Source organism: Marmota marmota, unplaced genomic scaffold (assembly GCF_001458135.2).
Source record: "Marmota marmota marmota unplaced genomic scaffold, marMar, whole genome shotgun sequence".
Taxonomy (NCBI): Eukaryota; Metazoa; Chordata; class Mammalia; order Rodentia; family Sciuridae; genus Marmota; species Marmota marmota.
The window spans coordinates 3,712,389-3,728,704 of NW_026000101.1; the positions used below are offsets into that span (position 1 = coordinate 3,712,389).

At 45.6% G+C, this 16,316-nt stretch overlaps 1 protein-coding gene across 1 annotated transcript; it reads left to right on the forward strand.

The window, feature by feature from the left end:
- The first annotated feature begins 10,287 nt into the window (after positions 1-10,287).
- CUNH9orf152 (chromosome unknown C9orf152 homolog) lies at positions 10,288-15,354 on the forward strand. The gene is made up of 2 exons (XM_015492490.2): positions 10,288-10,521; positions 14,420-15,354. Exons 1-2 carry the CDS (start codon positions 10,326-10,328, stop codon positions 14,941-14,943), a joined length of 720 nt encoding a protein of 239 aa, XP_015347976.1. The 5' UTR covers positions 10,288-10,325; the 3' UTR covers positions 14,944-15,354.
- The last annotated feature ends 962 nt before the right edge of the window (positions 15,355-16,316 follow it).

Consider the following 16,316-nt stretch of genomic DNA (forward strand, 5'->3'; position numbering starts at 1 on the left):
GCTTTGAGTAGGTCACATAAAAACAAATTTGGGAGAATTTTTGTGCATTTTTCACAATCAATTTTTAATCCATCTGAAATAATAGGAATGGGGGATGGGAGTACAAACAGATAAGAAGGTGTCATTTTCAATCAAACTCTTTTTAGCCGGGGAGTTATTTTGCCAGTTATTTTAAAAAAACAAAACAAAATAAAAAACACTCACCAACTAACACAACTAACACAAAAGGCTAGCCTGCCATGGGGCAGAGATCTTTGATTATCAACAGAAAAGCCAAAGCATAGAATGCAAAAATCTTTCTATATCATTGAATTTTCACTCAAGGAAATTTTGCAATTTGCAATGAAAATAACATACAAGAAACGGACAACCCAGTAATTCTACTCCTAGGTGTACATCCCAAAGACTGAAAACAGATATTCAAACCAAAGCCTATCCAGGAGTATTTATAGCAGCACTGTTCACAATGGCCAAAAGGTGGAAACAACCCAGATGTTTATCAATGGGTGAACGGGGTTTTAAAAAGTGACAATCCATACAATGGAGCATTGCTCAACAATAAAAAGGAATCAAGAACTGATACATACAACCACCTAGAAGAACTTGAAGACATTATGCTGAGCGAAGCCAGTCACACTGTACACCCTCATTTATATGAAATACCCAGAAGAGGCAAATCCATAAAAACAGAAAGCAGCTTAGTGATTCCTGGAGACTAGCCATAGAGGGGAAGGGAGAAAGACTGTTTAACTGGTATAAGGTTTCTGTTTGGGATGATGAAAATGTTTTGGAAGAAAATAGAGACGGCAGTTGAACAACACTATGAATGTACTAGATGCCCCTCAATTGTTCATTTAAAAATGAGAAGAGTAACTTTTATAGTATTTGAGTTTTACGTTTATTTCAAAAAAAGCTAAAGATGGAACAAATTTAAAAATAAAATTGACCCATGTTTAAGTCTGTCAACTATTCCATTTTCAAGTACAATGAGTCCAGCCTATCAAGGCTGCTCCATTCTTAGGTTAAAATATAACTAATCACCAAAGTACTGTCATTTGTTTCAATTGCTCTATTTGCTAAAAGGATAGCAAACATCAAAGAACTTTCAGAATGAGATACAGATATTCAGCTGAATACAGATAAGATCTCTTTGAACATTATAATAATTGAATGTGATAAGCTATGTCCCCAAAATCTATAGAGTAATGAGTCCAAAAGGTGTTTGGGGTGAAATCAGTCTGAATTATGCACTATAAAATTCTAGAACATTCTCTTTCTTGGGTGATACAATTGCCTGGTCATTTAGGAGTTGGGATGGGTGGCTGACACCATGCATTTCTTTCTTCAATACCTGCTATAATTATCTTACAAAGGCTGGGAAGCTTTTTATAATTATATTTCCCGGATTTCCTTGCAGCTAGGATAGTGCACACGGTTCAGCTCATCCAACTGGATGCACTTTCATAAGGTTTATGGGTAGATGCAGGATTGGGGTATATCTGTAGGTTTGATTCGTGGCAGAGACAATGTGATTTGGGTGCCAGGAGTTGTTCTGGAAGTTTCCCAACTTAGCAGGTGGTTCCTCTGTTCAGCAGTTCCGGGAGCAGTGGTACTGCTCTCATGGTCAGGAGCATGCCAGTTACCCATGGCTGTGTAATGGGCCATCCTGAAACACAGTTACTTAAAATGACAATTTATTATGATTTCTCTGGTCCCTCTGCTGTCCGGGCTCAGGTAGGCAGCTCTCCTTGGGGTTTCTAATGAGGTTACGTTCTGATGTTGGTGGGCTGCAGTCATCTGGAGCTCTGCTTGGCTGGATGTCTCCAGCCCAGGGCTCACTGACTTTGCAGTGGATGCTGGCAGTTGATGCTGGCTATTGACGGAAGCTGCCCTCTGAGGTTATTGACTGAAGCAACTACATGCAGCCTCTCCACGCTGCTCAGACTGCTCACAATATAGTGTGTAGACTCAAAAAAGGCAAATTACAAGAAGAAGCGTTCCAAAAAGCTGTCAGAAGCCACAGGTCAGAGCTACCCCATGTGAATGGATAAAGAGAATGTGGTATATATACACAATGGAATATTCCTCAGACAGGAAGAAGAATGAAATTATGGCATTTGCCAGTAAACTGGTGGAACTGGAAAATACCATGCTAAGTGAGATAAGCCAATCCCCAAAAACCAAATGCTGAATATTCTCTCTGATTTGTGGATGCTAACCCCAAACAAAGGAGGACGGGGAGGGGAATTATAGAATCTACTGGACTAGACAAAGGGAATAAAGGGAAGAGAGTGGGGAGGGGAATAGGAAAGACAGTTGAAGTAATTGGTCAGAACTTTCCTACCCTTGTATTTGTATACATAACCAGGGTAACTCTACATCATGTACGTCCACAAGAGTGGGAACTTAAATAAAGTAAGTTATAGTTTATGTATGCATATTCTGCCAAAATACATTCTACTATCATGTAAAACTCAAAATAAAATATAAAAAATTTGGGGGCTGGGGCTGTAGCTCAGTGGCAGAGCGCTTACCTTGGACATGGGAGGCACTGGGTTTGATCTTCAGCACTACATAAAAAAATAAACAAAAAAAGGCATGCTGTCTATCTCCAACTACAAAAAAAATTTAATAAAAAAATAATTTTTTAAAAAAAACACAAGGAGCTACCCCAGGAATAGCATAGCTTCCCGTCTACCAGACTTTCCTGAGCAGAGATTCCGTTCAGCAAGCCCAGATCCAGGAGGGTAAAGGAGGCTCCACCTCAAGCTGAGAGAACGGCAAATTCAGTGGCAAGAGTTTGTGGATGGGAAGCAGTGTTTATGCCGGCCTCATTGTACCCAAAGCTCATTCCTTTCCCCTGATGCTGGTTTAATAATGAGGACAAGCTTTGGGGGAAAAGTTGTATTGCTTTGTGTTTGCTTTGCTAGCAAAGGAGAAAGGCACCCACTGACATCACAGAGGCCACCGTTCTAACAACGGCTAGGGAGAAGAGAGGGCTTTCCAAAGGGGGACAGATACAGTCAGTGTGATGGTGCACACCTGTAATCCCAGCAACTCAGGAGGCTAAGGCAGGAGGATCACAAGTTTGAGGCCAGCCTGGGCAACTTAATGAGATCCTTTCTCAAAATAAAAAGTAAAAAGGGGTGGGGGTGTAGATCAGTGGTAGAGTACCCCGGAGTCCAACTCCCAGTACCACAGAAAACAAATGAACAAATAAAAGTGAAAGGGGGATACAAAGGCTATTTTTCAAGCATCATTATCAATAGATCTAATTAATATTTAACTCATCTCTGAAAGAGCTATTGTTCCAGTTTCCAGGTCTGGAGGTTCTTTACTCTCATGAACAGTGAGGGGGAGGGCAACCAGCTTGGCTTAGGACAGGAAGACTGTTAACCTGTTCCCCTCAGGAGAGAAGAGGAAAAATTTTTTTAAATATCATTTTTAAAATAAGCCACCAGTGGCCGAGCAGCAAGGTTTATATTCAGAGCATAAAGTGGACCCCTGTTACACTTGGAAAAATATGTAAGGATAGAGGCAGAATTATCTGGAAGGCCTGTGTTGCTCTTTCTGCTTTCCCAGTCCTTTATCAGCACCTACTGCCCTGTATGAAATCTACATCAACGGGCCAGACTGGGATGGGTTGTCTACAACTGGATTCTCATCAGTCTTGGTGGTCCTGACTTCTCTGCTCTGGGCAACAGCATCCTGACATAGTATTCTCTATGTGACTGCAAGAGAACGTTGACACGCTGGAGATGGGCAGCATTTGGAATTTGGAGAGCCCTGGCCTCAACTAAGCCACGTACCATTGCAGAGCTCCCAGTTCCCCATCTGGAGAACAAGGACGAGAATAACAACACGATGGCACCTGCCTCACAGAACTGTGACGACCAAATGGACAGTACAAAAGCAATTTTGCCACCGTGCCTCGCACCTGGAAGGTCATGCTTGATGAAGTCTGTTTTGCTTGTCTGCTCAGCTGGGGCTGCCTCCCCCTTTTGGGGAACTGCTCCACATGGAGGCACAATGAAATTAAGTAACTGGCCCAAAGTTACCTGCTAGCAGCAGTAAGGAAGGTCGAAGTCTCCATAGTCCATGGTCTTGACTCTTACATTACACCTCTGTTTAAGCTAAGAATTGAAGGTGGTTTCAAGGAAGCAAGGACAGATGTGCCTGCTGCCAAGGTTGGGGATGCAGTGCCGATAGAGCTGGAGGTGAAGGTAAGAAGAAGAATGTTCTAGAAGACAGAGAGCAGCACATACCAGAGCTCCAATGAGGAAAGACACCGAGGGCATTCAGTAAAACAAGAGAAGGCCGAAGTGCCCAGAGAGCTTGCTCCCCTTGTTCCCATCACGGCACACTTAGGAAAGGGTACAATTTGTGGGGCCACTAGAGTAAATGGATGAGCTGTTTGCAGCAGGAAGTACCTGTCCCAGGGTCTGTGGGTCTCGATCTTGGGCCTATCTATAATCTGCTTGCAAGAAAACTTGAAATTTGGGGAAACTTGACCCAGAGACTGGAGAGTGAGGGAGCCCAGGGTAGGCACAACCTCATGGGCCACAAGAAGGATTTGAACACTAGCTTGAGTGGATTGAGAAGCCTCCGAAGGACCTGAACCAGGGGAAGCCACGAGGTTCAATTTCTTTTGTGCCTTTGGAGGAATACTAACCGCTGCAAGGAGAATGGGTAGGGAAGGACAGGAAGGGAAGCGGGGAGCACTGTTAAGAGGCTGTGTCTGTGTCTTAGAAACGATGACGGCAGAGACTGGGTTGGTGGTGGTGGAGGTGGAGACAGGTGTATGGATACAAGATATTTCTAGAGCTAGAATCTCTACAGCTTAGAAATGGATTTCATGTAAAAATGAAGGATGAAAGATAGTGACATGGCTTCTCCCCCAGGGTTCTCATGGGGAATTAAATTTGACTTTGTAATGTTCCTCTAAAAGTTAAACATACAATCACCATGATCCAGGACTTCCAACGAAATTGAAATGAGGGACTCAAATACATAAGCATACACCAATCTTCATAGCAGCATTCACATACCCAAAAGGTAGAAGCAACTTAGTCATCCACAGATGAATAGACAAATAAAATGTGATATGTCCTTACAATGGGAAATTATCCCACTATGAAAAGGAATGAAATTATGATACATGCCACAACATGTATGGACCTCGAAGACATCATGCTAAGTGAAATAATCCAAACACCACACACACACACTAAAACAAACACTGAATGATTCTTCCCATATGAAGTCCCTAAAGTAGACAAAATTGTAGATACAGAAAATATACCAGAGGTTAGCAGGCCTTCAATGAGATGGTAATGGGGAAGTCTATTAGCTAATGAGTATAGAATTTCCATCTGGGATGTTGAAAATGCTCTGGAAATGGATAGTGGTGATTGTTGCACAACATTGTGGATATACTTAGTGCCACTGAATTGTACGCTTAAAAATAGTTAACAAGAGTAAATTTGGGGTTATGCATACTTTATCATAATAAAAATTTTTGAATATGCACAGAGCAATTAGTACCTACTTGGTCCACTGCAGTTTGGGCTCAGGAAATATAACTGTTTTCGTTATGTCTTGTCTACTTTCTCCTTTTTTTCAGAGGAATCTCCCTTACTCTATAAGACTGAGAACTTGGATTTTATAAGTTTGACCTGGAACACTTCTTGATACCTGAGTCCTTCTCCTTCGCACCTGGCTGTCCTGTGGACCCTGCCTGTTACCACACAGACCCCCAAATTACAGTCCACTCCATAGGATGAGGTCCCCTTCAGTAGAACCAGAGAGAAGACTTCCTTTCCTTACCAACCTGCCCTGTGGGTTTGTCTAAGCCTACCTCACTAGCTGTAGGGGTGGGATTACCTCTGATTGAAATTATTGTAGGAAGAGGAAAAGCTAAGAATCCAAGTAACTTAAGCACTCCTGGAGTCACCAGTAAAAGGAAACCCAAGCTGAAGTTCTTCACAAGGGCAGGGCTCTCTCCTGCCTGTCCCCACTGATCACCTGGCCCTCCCAAATTTTGGCTCTCAAACCATCTCCCCTAATGTTTCCTCTTCAAGTCTCTGAATCTCCACCCACTGAGGCTGACCTTTGCATTACAGGGTCTCCAGTGCAAGCGCTGTCTCAGGAGTGGTGCCCCAGGGGTGAATGGCATCTGTCGCCACCCAGGTTTCATTGAGCAGCTGGATCCCTTGCACCCAGTGGTCCTGGGTCCTCTAAGTCCAATTTGCACTACCATAAGCTCCAGCAAGAGCCATGGGAAGAGTGGGTTCCTTTCATGAGCCAACTTGCTAGATGAAGCACATGACTCTTTTTCAATCAGACATCATGTAGCAGGTAAAATATAAATACATATAGAAAGAAAAGATTCCCTCGAATAACATAGTATTTCATTCCTACTCCAAAATCTTGAACCCTGAGCATCCTTGTAGTTTACTTCCTGCTTCCCTGGGGGGTCTACCCCGGGGTGGGGGGTCTACCACCCTATGGTGGCAGTGGTCGCCGTCATTTTCCAGCAAGGGCTCCGGCCTCAATCATATTTTTAAATTATTTCTAAAGACTCTTCAGGATGGGATACCGTTGCCACTTCCCCCCTCACACTATCATTACTGTTATCCCAAAGGACAAGGAAAGGAAGTCTTATTCAATAAGTGGTATTATGACAGTTGATGATTATTTGAAGGAAAAGAAGAGCTAGATTCTTGCCTTATACCTAATACTCTACCAATAAAATCAATTTCAAATGGATTAAAGATATTGATGTTAAAATAGAGAAACCATATGAACTAAAAAAAAAAAAAGGAACTTGTGAATGTTGCTCAGTGGTAGAACATTTGTCTAAGATGTGAAAGGCCCTACATTTGATCTGCAGCACTGCAAAATGATAATGATAATATTAGAATAGCAGCCTCTATCTAATTCTCATGGAAATGACAAACACAATGAAAAGACAAAAACTGTTAATACCAAAAGATAAGTGCTGACAGAAAATGCTAAAATACAGTAGAAATTGAGCCCAATTTTACGGCAGGTGCAGCTGGACCAGCATGGAAAGGTCCCATGTTCATGGTGGAGAGACCCAACGATAAAAAGAAATGAAACAGCTTTGGCCATCTCCCACTACCTATTCCTTATCCAGGGACCCAGGAACCCAGAAAAAAAATGGGTAAATATAGACCCAGGGAACCAGAAAACTAGTGCAGTGGAGAACTTTAGAAATATACCAATCTTCCAACCAGGCACAGTGGTGCATGCCTGTAATCCCAGAGGCTCTGGAGGCTGAGACAGGAGGATTGCAAGTTCAAAGCCAGCCTCAGCAGCGGCGAGGCACTAAGCAACTCAGTGAGACTCTGTCTCTAAATAAAATACAAAATAGGGCTGGGGATGTGGCTCAGGGGTCAAGTGCCCCCGAGTTCAATTCCCAGTACCCTCCCCACACCAAAAAAGAAATATACTAATCTTCCAACATTCTCCCCTCAGATTAATTGAATCAGAATATTCCGAGGAGGCAGTTGAGCAGTGGAGTTTTTACCATGTAGCCAGGCAAATAACCAGCCATGCTCTTCCATAGATGCTCTTCCATAGGGCAGATAGGGAGACCAGGAGATCGTCCTGGGCCATTCTGACCACCCTTATAGTCTGGGAAGCCCCTCCTCACTGTTTCTCCTATCATTGTGTCTACACTTTTTTTAGTTTCCAACATTTCCTTCTTACTTCTTAAATACTGGTCTTCTCCAGCATGTGGTCTCTTAAAATATCCTCAGTTAAAAACCTCATCCAGTTCCAAGCCTTCAGTTGGCACATCAAACAGAAGACTTCCATCCCTAGGAGGTAGAGTGGGTATTTTCTCCTCCAGAGCCCTCTTCCAAAAGCTCACACCTCCCCCATTGAGGGACGGCTGTTCAACTCAAGCTGGGATACTAGGAAGGGGCCTTGATGAGGTAAATATGGCAACTTTATTTAAAACATAATAACACAGAGGGTATGTTAAAAGTCATCTTGGAGAAGACCCATCCATCCTGAACCATTCACCCCTCCTCAAATAGTTAGAATATCATCATGAACCAGGGCCCAAGAGAAAGAAGTTAGATCTGGGAAAAGAGAGGAGAAAGATGAAATCAGGAGAGCATAAAGGATGACTTCACTGCCCAGTGAACATGAACTTGAAACTAGTGGGGACACCAAAAAGAAAAAAGAAAGAACCCTTGGGGCCATATCTTGATTTTATGTGTTCCTGACTCATGGTAGAAGTTTTGCAACATTTTCACAAATAATGACATCTGCATTTCCAGCTCAGGTCTTTCTATCAAGTGTCCAACACCCTCCAGATGACCATAGGCACCTCAAATATACCATCTAAAACAAACCCCCTTCTTCTTGCTTCCCCTAACCTGCTCCTCCCCTGAGTCTATCTCCGTGAAGGGACTGTCATCCCTCTACCTAACATGAGTCAAATTGTGTCCCCCTGGTTCACATGTTGAATTCCTAAGCCTGGAATCCCACAGCATGACCTTATTTGGAAATAAGTTCATTGTAAATTTCATTAGTTCTAAGTTAAGATGAGGTCATTAAGTTGGGCCCTGATCCAATGACTGGTGACCTTATAAAAAAGAGAAATTGGGACACTAAGACATGCAGGGAGAACATCATGTGAAGACAAAGATCAGGTGATTCTTTTATAAGTCAACAACCCCAAGGACTGGCAGTCCACCACCTGAAGTAAGAGGCACAGAACCGAGTCTCCCTCACAGCCCCCAGAAGGAACTGAACCTGCTGACGCCTTGATCTTAGACTTGTAGCCTCCGGAACTGTGGGACAAAAAGAAAAATCTATTGCTAAAGCCACCCAGGTTGTGGGCCTTTGATATGACAGCCCCAGGAAACAAATATGTCATCCAATGAAGATTTGCCCTCCATCTCCCCGGTCCCTGCTGGATCCTGTCTGTCTCATCTCTGAACATGAAAGTGTCCTGTTCCCTTTGCCTTGTCTCTGCAAGGATATTGGGTAACTGGCAATCTGTGAGCATCATATTAGAAGAAGACAGAAAAGGACTTAGTTGACCAAGTGGAACAGGATAGATCACAGCTGCGGTAACACAGAGGGGCCATCTGGCATTCGAAGGGGATGTAGAGATGGTGGAGCTGGCAAGCAGAGCGTGAGGTGGCACCTGGCTGTGGGTGAGAGAAACACCAACGTACCGCTTGGTTGGCAAATACCAAGACCACAGAGGCTGCATCGAATGTCAAAGGGGTGGGGCTGGCTCAAGGCCAGGGCTCCCCTGGGCTCTGTCCCATGGCAGACTTTGGGGCTGGGCTTTTGCCCAGGGTGTGTGTCAGGATCTGACAGGAGATCTTAACGTTGGTCTTTGCTGTGAATTCCCCTAATGCACGGCCACAGTGCAGTGTCTCCAGCACCAGCTCTATGGGGCTGCTGCCGAGTTGCTTTTTAATTTTTTTTTTTTTTTGGTACCGGGGATTGAACTCAGGGTCACTCGACCTCTGAGCCACATCCTCAGCCCTATTTTGTATTTTATTTAGAGACAGGGTCTCCCTGAGTTGCTTAGCACCTCGCTGTTGCTGAGGCTGGCTTTGAACTCCTGATCCTCCTGCCTCAGCCTCCAGAGAGGCTGAGATTACAGGACCCGGTGCGGTGTTGCTTTTGACAGCTACAAACGGAGCCAGCAGGTTGTGATGAGCCAACAGTGTCCAGCCTGAGGTGTGTGAGCTGGGCAGGCACCTGCATTCCTCAGCTCGGGCTCAGCGCTGCAGGAAATGGGGGAGCTCCCTATAGCTCTTGGAATTGGATTCTAAACTTCAGGATCAAGCAGTGGAGGACTTGGAGTAAGAGACCTCCTGGGCCTCACAGAGGACCCCAGCAGCTGAGCTTGCCTTTCCCTTCCGCCCCCACCCCTCGTCCCTGTTCCCGCCTGCACCATCTTCCTGCTCTTCTCTCGCCCCATCAATCCCTCCTTGTCACCATCACCTCCTTCCTCCTCCTTTCTTTTCCCCTTCTGCTGCCCTTTCCTTTCCCCTCTCCAAATCTTCCTTCTCCCTAGGACTTCTCTTTCTCCTCTTGCTTCCCACCTCCAACCTCCCTCCTTCTCCCCTCCCTTCGGTTTCCCCCCACCTTTCCCTGCCCTTCATTTCTCTCCTCCCCTTTCTCCTTCCACCTTTTCTCCTCACTTCCTGCTCTGCTCTCCACCCTCCCTTTGCACCCACCGCCCCCCTCTGCCTATCCCCCTCCCTCTCTCCCCCTCCCCTTCCCCCTGCCTCACCCCTCAGTGTTTGTTTTTCTCCCGGATCCGGATGAAGGGATTGGCCTGCCCGTGGCCTGCCCTGCCTGGCTTTGGGCACCCGGGGTCCTGCTTCATGGCTGAAGGCTCCTCCTGCACTCAGGCCCCGGGGCAAGGACCCCCCATCAGCATCCAGCTCCTGCGAGCCCAGTATGAAGGCCTGAAGAGGCAGCAGAGGACCCAGATCCACCTCCTGGTGCTCCCCAAAGGTAAAGCTGGGCAAGTGCTTGGGGAGGAGGACTTATCTGTGGGCAAAATGGAGGGCAGGGCCCTGCTCTGCCAGTCTCTTGCTAGAGAACAGCAGAGTTGCTGCTGGTCCAGTCAGACCCAGATCAGGGGAGACCTGGGCAGGACAGCTCCACACCATCTTCCCCCAGCCCAAGTAAGCCAAGGGCCTCAGCCAGGCATCTGACCAGTAGAGCAGTTCCTGGCCTGTGCACCTGGGTACTGAGCTTGCTAGACTGGTCAGCCTGGTGAACCAGGTTTGCCCCCTTGCTCAGCCAGCTGGGGTGACAGACACTCTGCTTCCTGCCTGGATTTAACAGAGGCACCAACTGCAGACCCAAGAAACTGGCTCTGGAGAAAGAAAACATGGTATTCCCACAATCCTGGGCCAGAGGAAGTACAGGACTCGGGGTCCATGAAGCACCCCAGGCTCATCTAGCCTCAAACAGCAGCCAGGGCAGTATGATCAGGCACAAAGCCCCCTCCTCATGGGGAGACCCCCAGCCCCTTTAGGAACTCAGATTTCATTCCAGGATGAAGTTAAGGACACAGAGGCTCAGAAAGTAAGTGGTTGATAAATCCCAGCCCTTATCCTCCAACAGAGTGGAACAGGCCAAGGGAGGAGGGAAGAGCCTCTGAGAGGTCAAAGTCACACCCTCAGAGTTTCTGCAGGTATTAGTTCAGTTCAGTGGGGAGAAAGAAAGGAGAACAAAACAAAGCTGGAGTGGTCTGCCTTTTGTCAAGTCAGCCTAAGATGGAATCAGGGCCCAGAGGGACCTCATTGTCCAGGGCAGGAAGTGCCCTTCAAAAGAAGGCTCTGCAAAAGGCCACCAAAGGAAAGCTTTGGGAGACAAATAGGGCACCTCTGAATGGAAGGAGCCCAGCTCTCATTACTCGGGCTGTTGCCAACCAGTGGGATCCATCTGGATGGAACTGGCACAGCCAAAGGCCCCACCTCAGCAGGGTATAAGCTGCAAAATTCTAATGCCCTATCGCACTCTCAGGAGTATACCTTCAGGCATTCAGCAGACATTTACAAAATTACACCCACATGCAATGAAAACCGTGTTTAACACACCTGCAATTCAGACTCACAAATCCAATTTCTTAAGGGCATGATTCAAAAATATTAAAAACAGCTCATACTTGTCATTTCCCATAGAATCCACCATCCCCAGCCCACCCTCCCTGCTGGTCCTTTCTCCTGCACTTGGTAACAACACTTCCTTTTCCAACACGACCATGTGATACTTTATGGCAGGTTAATGCAAAGAGTGCTCAGGTCCCCCAGGCAGGTCAGGGTCTCTCAGGATACTTGTAGCAGTTTGTGGTGCTACAATCTTTATATAATCGTGACAGGTAGCGTGCTATATAATGAAGTGGCGGTCATGCATGAGGTCTTAGAGCAGAGCCCAAGTTTGCCATTCCCACTCCCCTGCAGACCCAAACAAAACAAAACAGATTTAAACAACAAAAATGGTATGAAATCGTTCTATGCTCTTCAATTGCCTTAATTCTTTTTTGCTTGGACAGAGCAGAAGCAGCACTATTTCCAAAGTATGGGGGAAATTGCAACAAAGGTTCTGCTCTGGGGTCAAGTCCAGGGGTTTGGCTATGCTACATTCTCTCCTTTGTCCACTTTGGACTGCAGGCTGGGACGGACAGTTCAGCAGGTCCTCCTCTGAAGACCTGCCTGTCTACCGTGGGCCCTTTCCTGCTGGAGACCAGTTCCTAGCTTCTCCCATTATATCCCGGTCCTTCCTTGTTCTCCCATAAGCACATAGGCTTCAGAATATCTGTAAAGGTTTTCGTGCTTGTCACTTTAAGAATATAGTGCAGCTGCTGTGGCACATGCCTGTAATCCCAGAGGCTCAGGGGGGCTGAGGCAGGAGGTTGTGAGTTCAAAGCCAGCCTCAGCAGTGGTGAGGCACTAAGCAACTCAGTGAGACTATGTCTCTAAATAGAATTCTGTAGGCAGGACTGTGGCTTCTATAGAGATGGACGCCTTTGATCTTCTGTTCCTTCCATTTCTTTGGGACTCCTAGAATCGGGGCTCAAGGGTTTCCTTCTGATTTTCTTCCTCCAACACAATCTCCTCCCCACTCTTGCTGTGTACTTTGTCATCTTTGGGGCTTCTTTAAGGTAAGAGGGGCCAGGACACTCAAGAAAACTTAACTGACATCTCAGAGGACCCCCAGACCAGTCACTGACTAGCTTTCTATAAGAAAATGCCTTTCTGCCATCCCTTCAATCCCCGTGGCCAGAGAGAGTTCACAAGGAATTACCATTTTCAACAAAATGGTGTGTGTGTGGGGGGGGGGAAGTAATAGTGGCCAGATGGGGGTGGCACATGCCTGTAATCCCAGCAGCTCAGGAGGATGAGGCAGGAGGATCAGGAGTTCAAAGCCAGCCTCAGCAATTTATCAAGGCTCTAAGCAACTCACTGAGACCCTGTCTGTAAATAAAATACAAAAACAGGCTGGGGATGTGGCTCAGTGTTTAAGTGCCCCTGGGTTCAATCCCTAGTAACTGCCTCCACCCAAAAAAAGTAATAGTAATATTCCTGAGAAAGAAGGGAGACATCAGTCTGCATCCTCACCTCTGAAACCAGTTTGGAAAAGCAAAGCTGCTCAGATGTCTTCCCAAAACAGTGTCTGTAGTCTAGGAGAAGGACAATGGCCAGTTCTCTACAAGGAGGTACTTCAGAACATGGCTCCTCCTTCCTCTGTAAACTCATTATCAGAATCTCAGGAAAGATACAAACCCCATAAATTTCTATCAGACATGGTGGTACACACCTGTAATACCAGCTACTTGGGATGCTAAGGCAGGAGGATCACAAGTTCCAGGCCAGCCTGGGCAACTTAGTGAGACTCTGACTCAAAATAAAAAGGACTGGGTTGTACCTCAGTGGTAGAGTACTTGTCTAGCAAGTACAAGGCCCTGGATTTGATCCCTAGCACTGTAAAAAATAAATAGAAACAAACTTTTCCCATGGAGAGTGTATATGTATCTACATGCATGTGAGTGTGTGAGTCAGTGTGCTGCTACTATGACAAAAATGCCTGAGAAAATCAACTTAAAAGGAGGAAAGACTTATTTTGGCTCACAGTTTCATAGGTTTCAATCCACAGTCATTGCTTTGGACTTGTGGCAATATAGTACATCATGATGGAAGTGTGTGGTGGAAAAGGTTACTCACTTAATGGTAGCCGGTAAACCAAAAGAGAGAAAGAAGCTGTTGCCCCAGTAGTCCCTTCAAGGGCAGCTCAATGGCCCAACTTCCTTCCTTTAAAATTGCTTCACCTTTTAAAGATTCCACCATCTTACGATAGCACCCCAGGTTGGGAGCCAACCCTCTAACACAGGGACATTTGGAGGACACTCCAAAGCCAAATTACAGCAGCATATGTGTTATCTCTTGCTCCTACTATTTTTCTGACCTCAAATGCTGATTCCCATCTCTTCCCAGAGCTCACACCCTTCACTTTTAACCCTCCACTATGCTTGAATTTTTCCATAATTAATTTGCTTATTGTCTTTCTGCTTTTCAAGGACAAATCCAGATGAAGGTGTGGGTTTTTGTCTCAATGTCCCCTGCTATATTCCTGGGACCTAGAAAAAATGAGGCCTGGCACATATTCAGTCCTCAATGACTATTTATTGAATAACAATGTAATTGTATGTGAGTATGTGTGCCTTGGGTGGGGGGTACATGTGTGCCTGAGCAAGTGGGACCATGTGTGTCTCTGTGTATCTGCACACGTGCACTGGACATTCTGGGTATGGCCTTTCTTTATCCTGAAAGCTCTGAGCCCCCTAAATGAGAGAGCTGCCTGTGTATCGTCCTTTGATGACGCTGCTGACGCCTTCTTTTCTCAGGAGGACACACGCATAATTCTGCTGAATCCATGATCAGCCCTGTTTGGATTAACAAGGAGGCAAGGAGCTCCCTATCCCTGGAAGAGGCAGATTCTAAGGTGGAGGGGGTTCTGGAAGAAGCCGACCGAGGCGGTCTTCAGACTCCTGAGTCTCCATGGCACACGCATCTAGAGATGCATCGCTTAGTCCAAACCTTCCACCATGAAACCAGTCAAGTGAAGCCCAAGGGCCAGCCTGTGGGATCAGACCAAAGGCTCCGTCCAGAAGGAGACTCACACTTGTTTGAAAACCATCACCCGACTCTGCCAGGAACCAAACTCCCAGAGACAGCCCAGGGTCAATGTCAGGTGGGCGGTTCCCTAACAAAGATCGTGGGACCCAGCTTAAAAACCAACATTCAGTTTCTTCCTTCCATAAAGGACTCCCACAGGTCTGGCAGACCTGCTTACTATCCATTTCCCCGGAGGAAAACACCCAGGATTTCCGAAACTGCCCGGAACCTGGGCTTATATGGCCCAACCTGAAGTTTTCTGCTGAGCCACACAGATCTGTCTCATCAAAAAGCCAGCAAGGCAGAGTCTCTAGCTCCCAGCAACAGCTGGACTATCCCAAATGTAAGAACTGTGGGAAATGAATAGTGGGAACATGAATGATCTTGACCTTCAAAACACCAAGAGGTCAGATTGCTCACCATTTAGGATCAGATAGTACTGTCGGATCAAGCATCTGCTTCTGTAAGAAGAGTTCACTATGGAGCCCTGGATGTCCATTCTTTGGGGGATCCAGTAGGACACCCTGAAAGAGGAGAATTCTGAAACAGAGTGGGGACTTTAGCCAATGGAGTACCTGAGTATTGCCCAGGGCTCAAGGGGCATAGACAATCTTGTTTTCAATATTTTCTGAGTCCTCCCTCAATATATTGTGAATAATACGAGTCTGAGCGTTCAGAATCTTTTCCTGGCTGCTATATCTTGGGGGCTGTGTCACTTAGAAGTCATTACACCCATTTGTAGCAACCACACAATTTCATTTGTAGCCTCCCATAGGACATGGTCACCCTGAGTAAACAGGGTCAGATCAGGGCCAAACTGACTATTTTGTATGTTTAAGGGGTCCACAGGAAAGGTGGCCATCTGTCACCTGTCACTGAGACATGCCAGCCTCGTCACAGACTAAGCTCCTTCCATCCTTTCCTCTCTTCCTTTTTTCCTTTCATCTTTCTCTCTTCTCTCCTTACAAATTAACGGCATATTAAAAACTTCCAGTCATTGAAAATATATAGTGATAGAAGACCAAGAAAAAAACAACAAAAAAAATACTCTTTCTTGGAAAATTTTTCCACAGTCTGCCCCATTTTTAGCCTAACTTGGATCCCTCGTGTCCTTCCTTAGATCCAATTCGTGTTTTTAAACCTAAGAGTCAAGTAGGTGCTGTGGGTGATGTGAATGGTCACTGTTTAACTTTAGCAATGACATTTAAACACTCCTAAGGTGCCCTTCTCTTTTATCTCAGATTCTCTCTCTATGCATCTGCTCGGACACCTCTGTCCAGAAATGTACTCCCATTTGAGGATTCATTGTGATTCCTTTCGTGGACAATTAGTAAGATACAGTTGTTTCTTATACTCTAATGAAAATGAAGGAAACATTCTTTCGTTTTAAAATTTTTTTGTAGTTGTAGATGGACAGAATGCCCCATTTTATTTCTTCATTTCTATGTGGTGCTGAGGATAGAACTCAGTGCCTCACACGTGCCAGGCAAGTGCTCTACCACTAAGCTACAGCCCCAGCCCAGGAAGCATTCTTTTAAAAACCAAAACCAAAAAACTTTGTTCTTTGCTTTTGTTTTTTAAAGGGTCTCACAGGCAACCTCTCTGAGTTTTTTTTTTTTTTTTTTC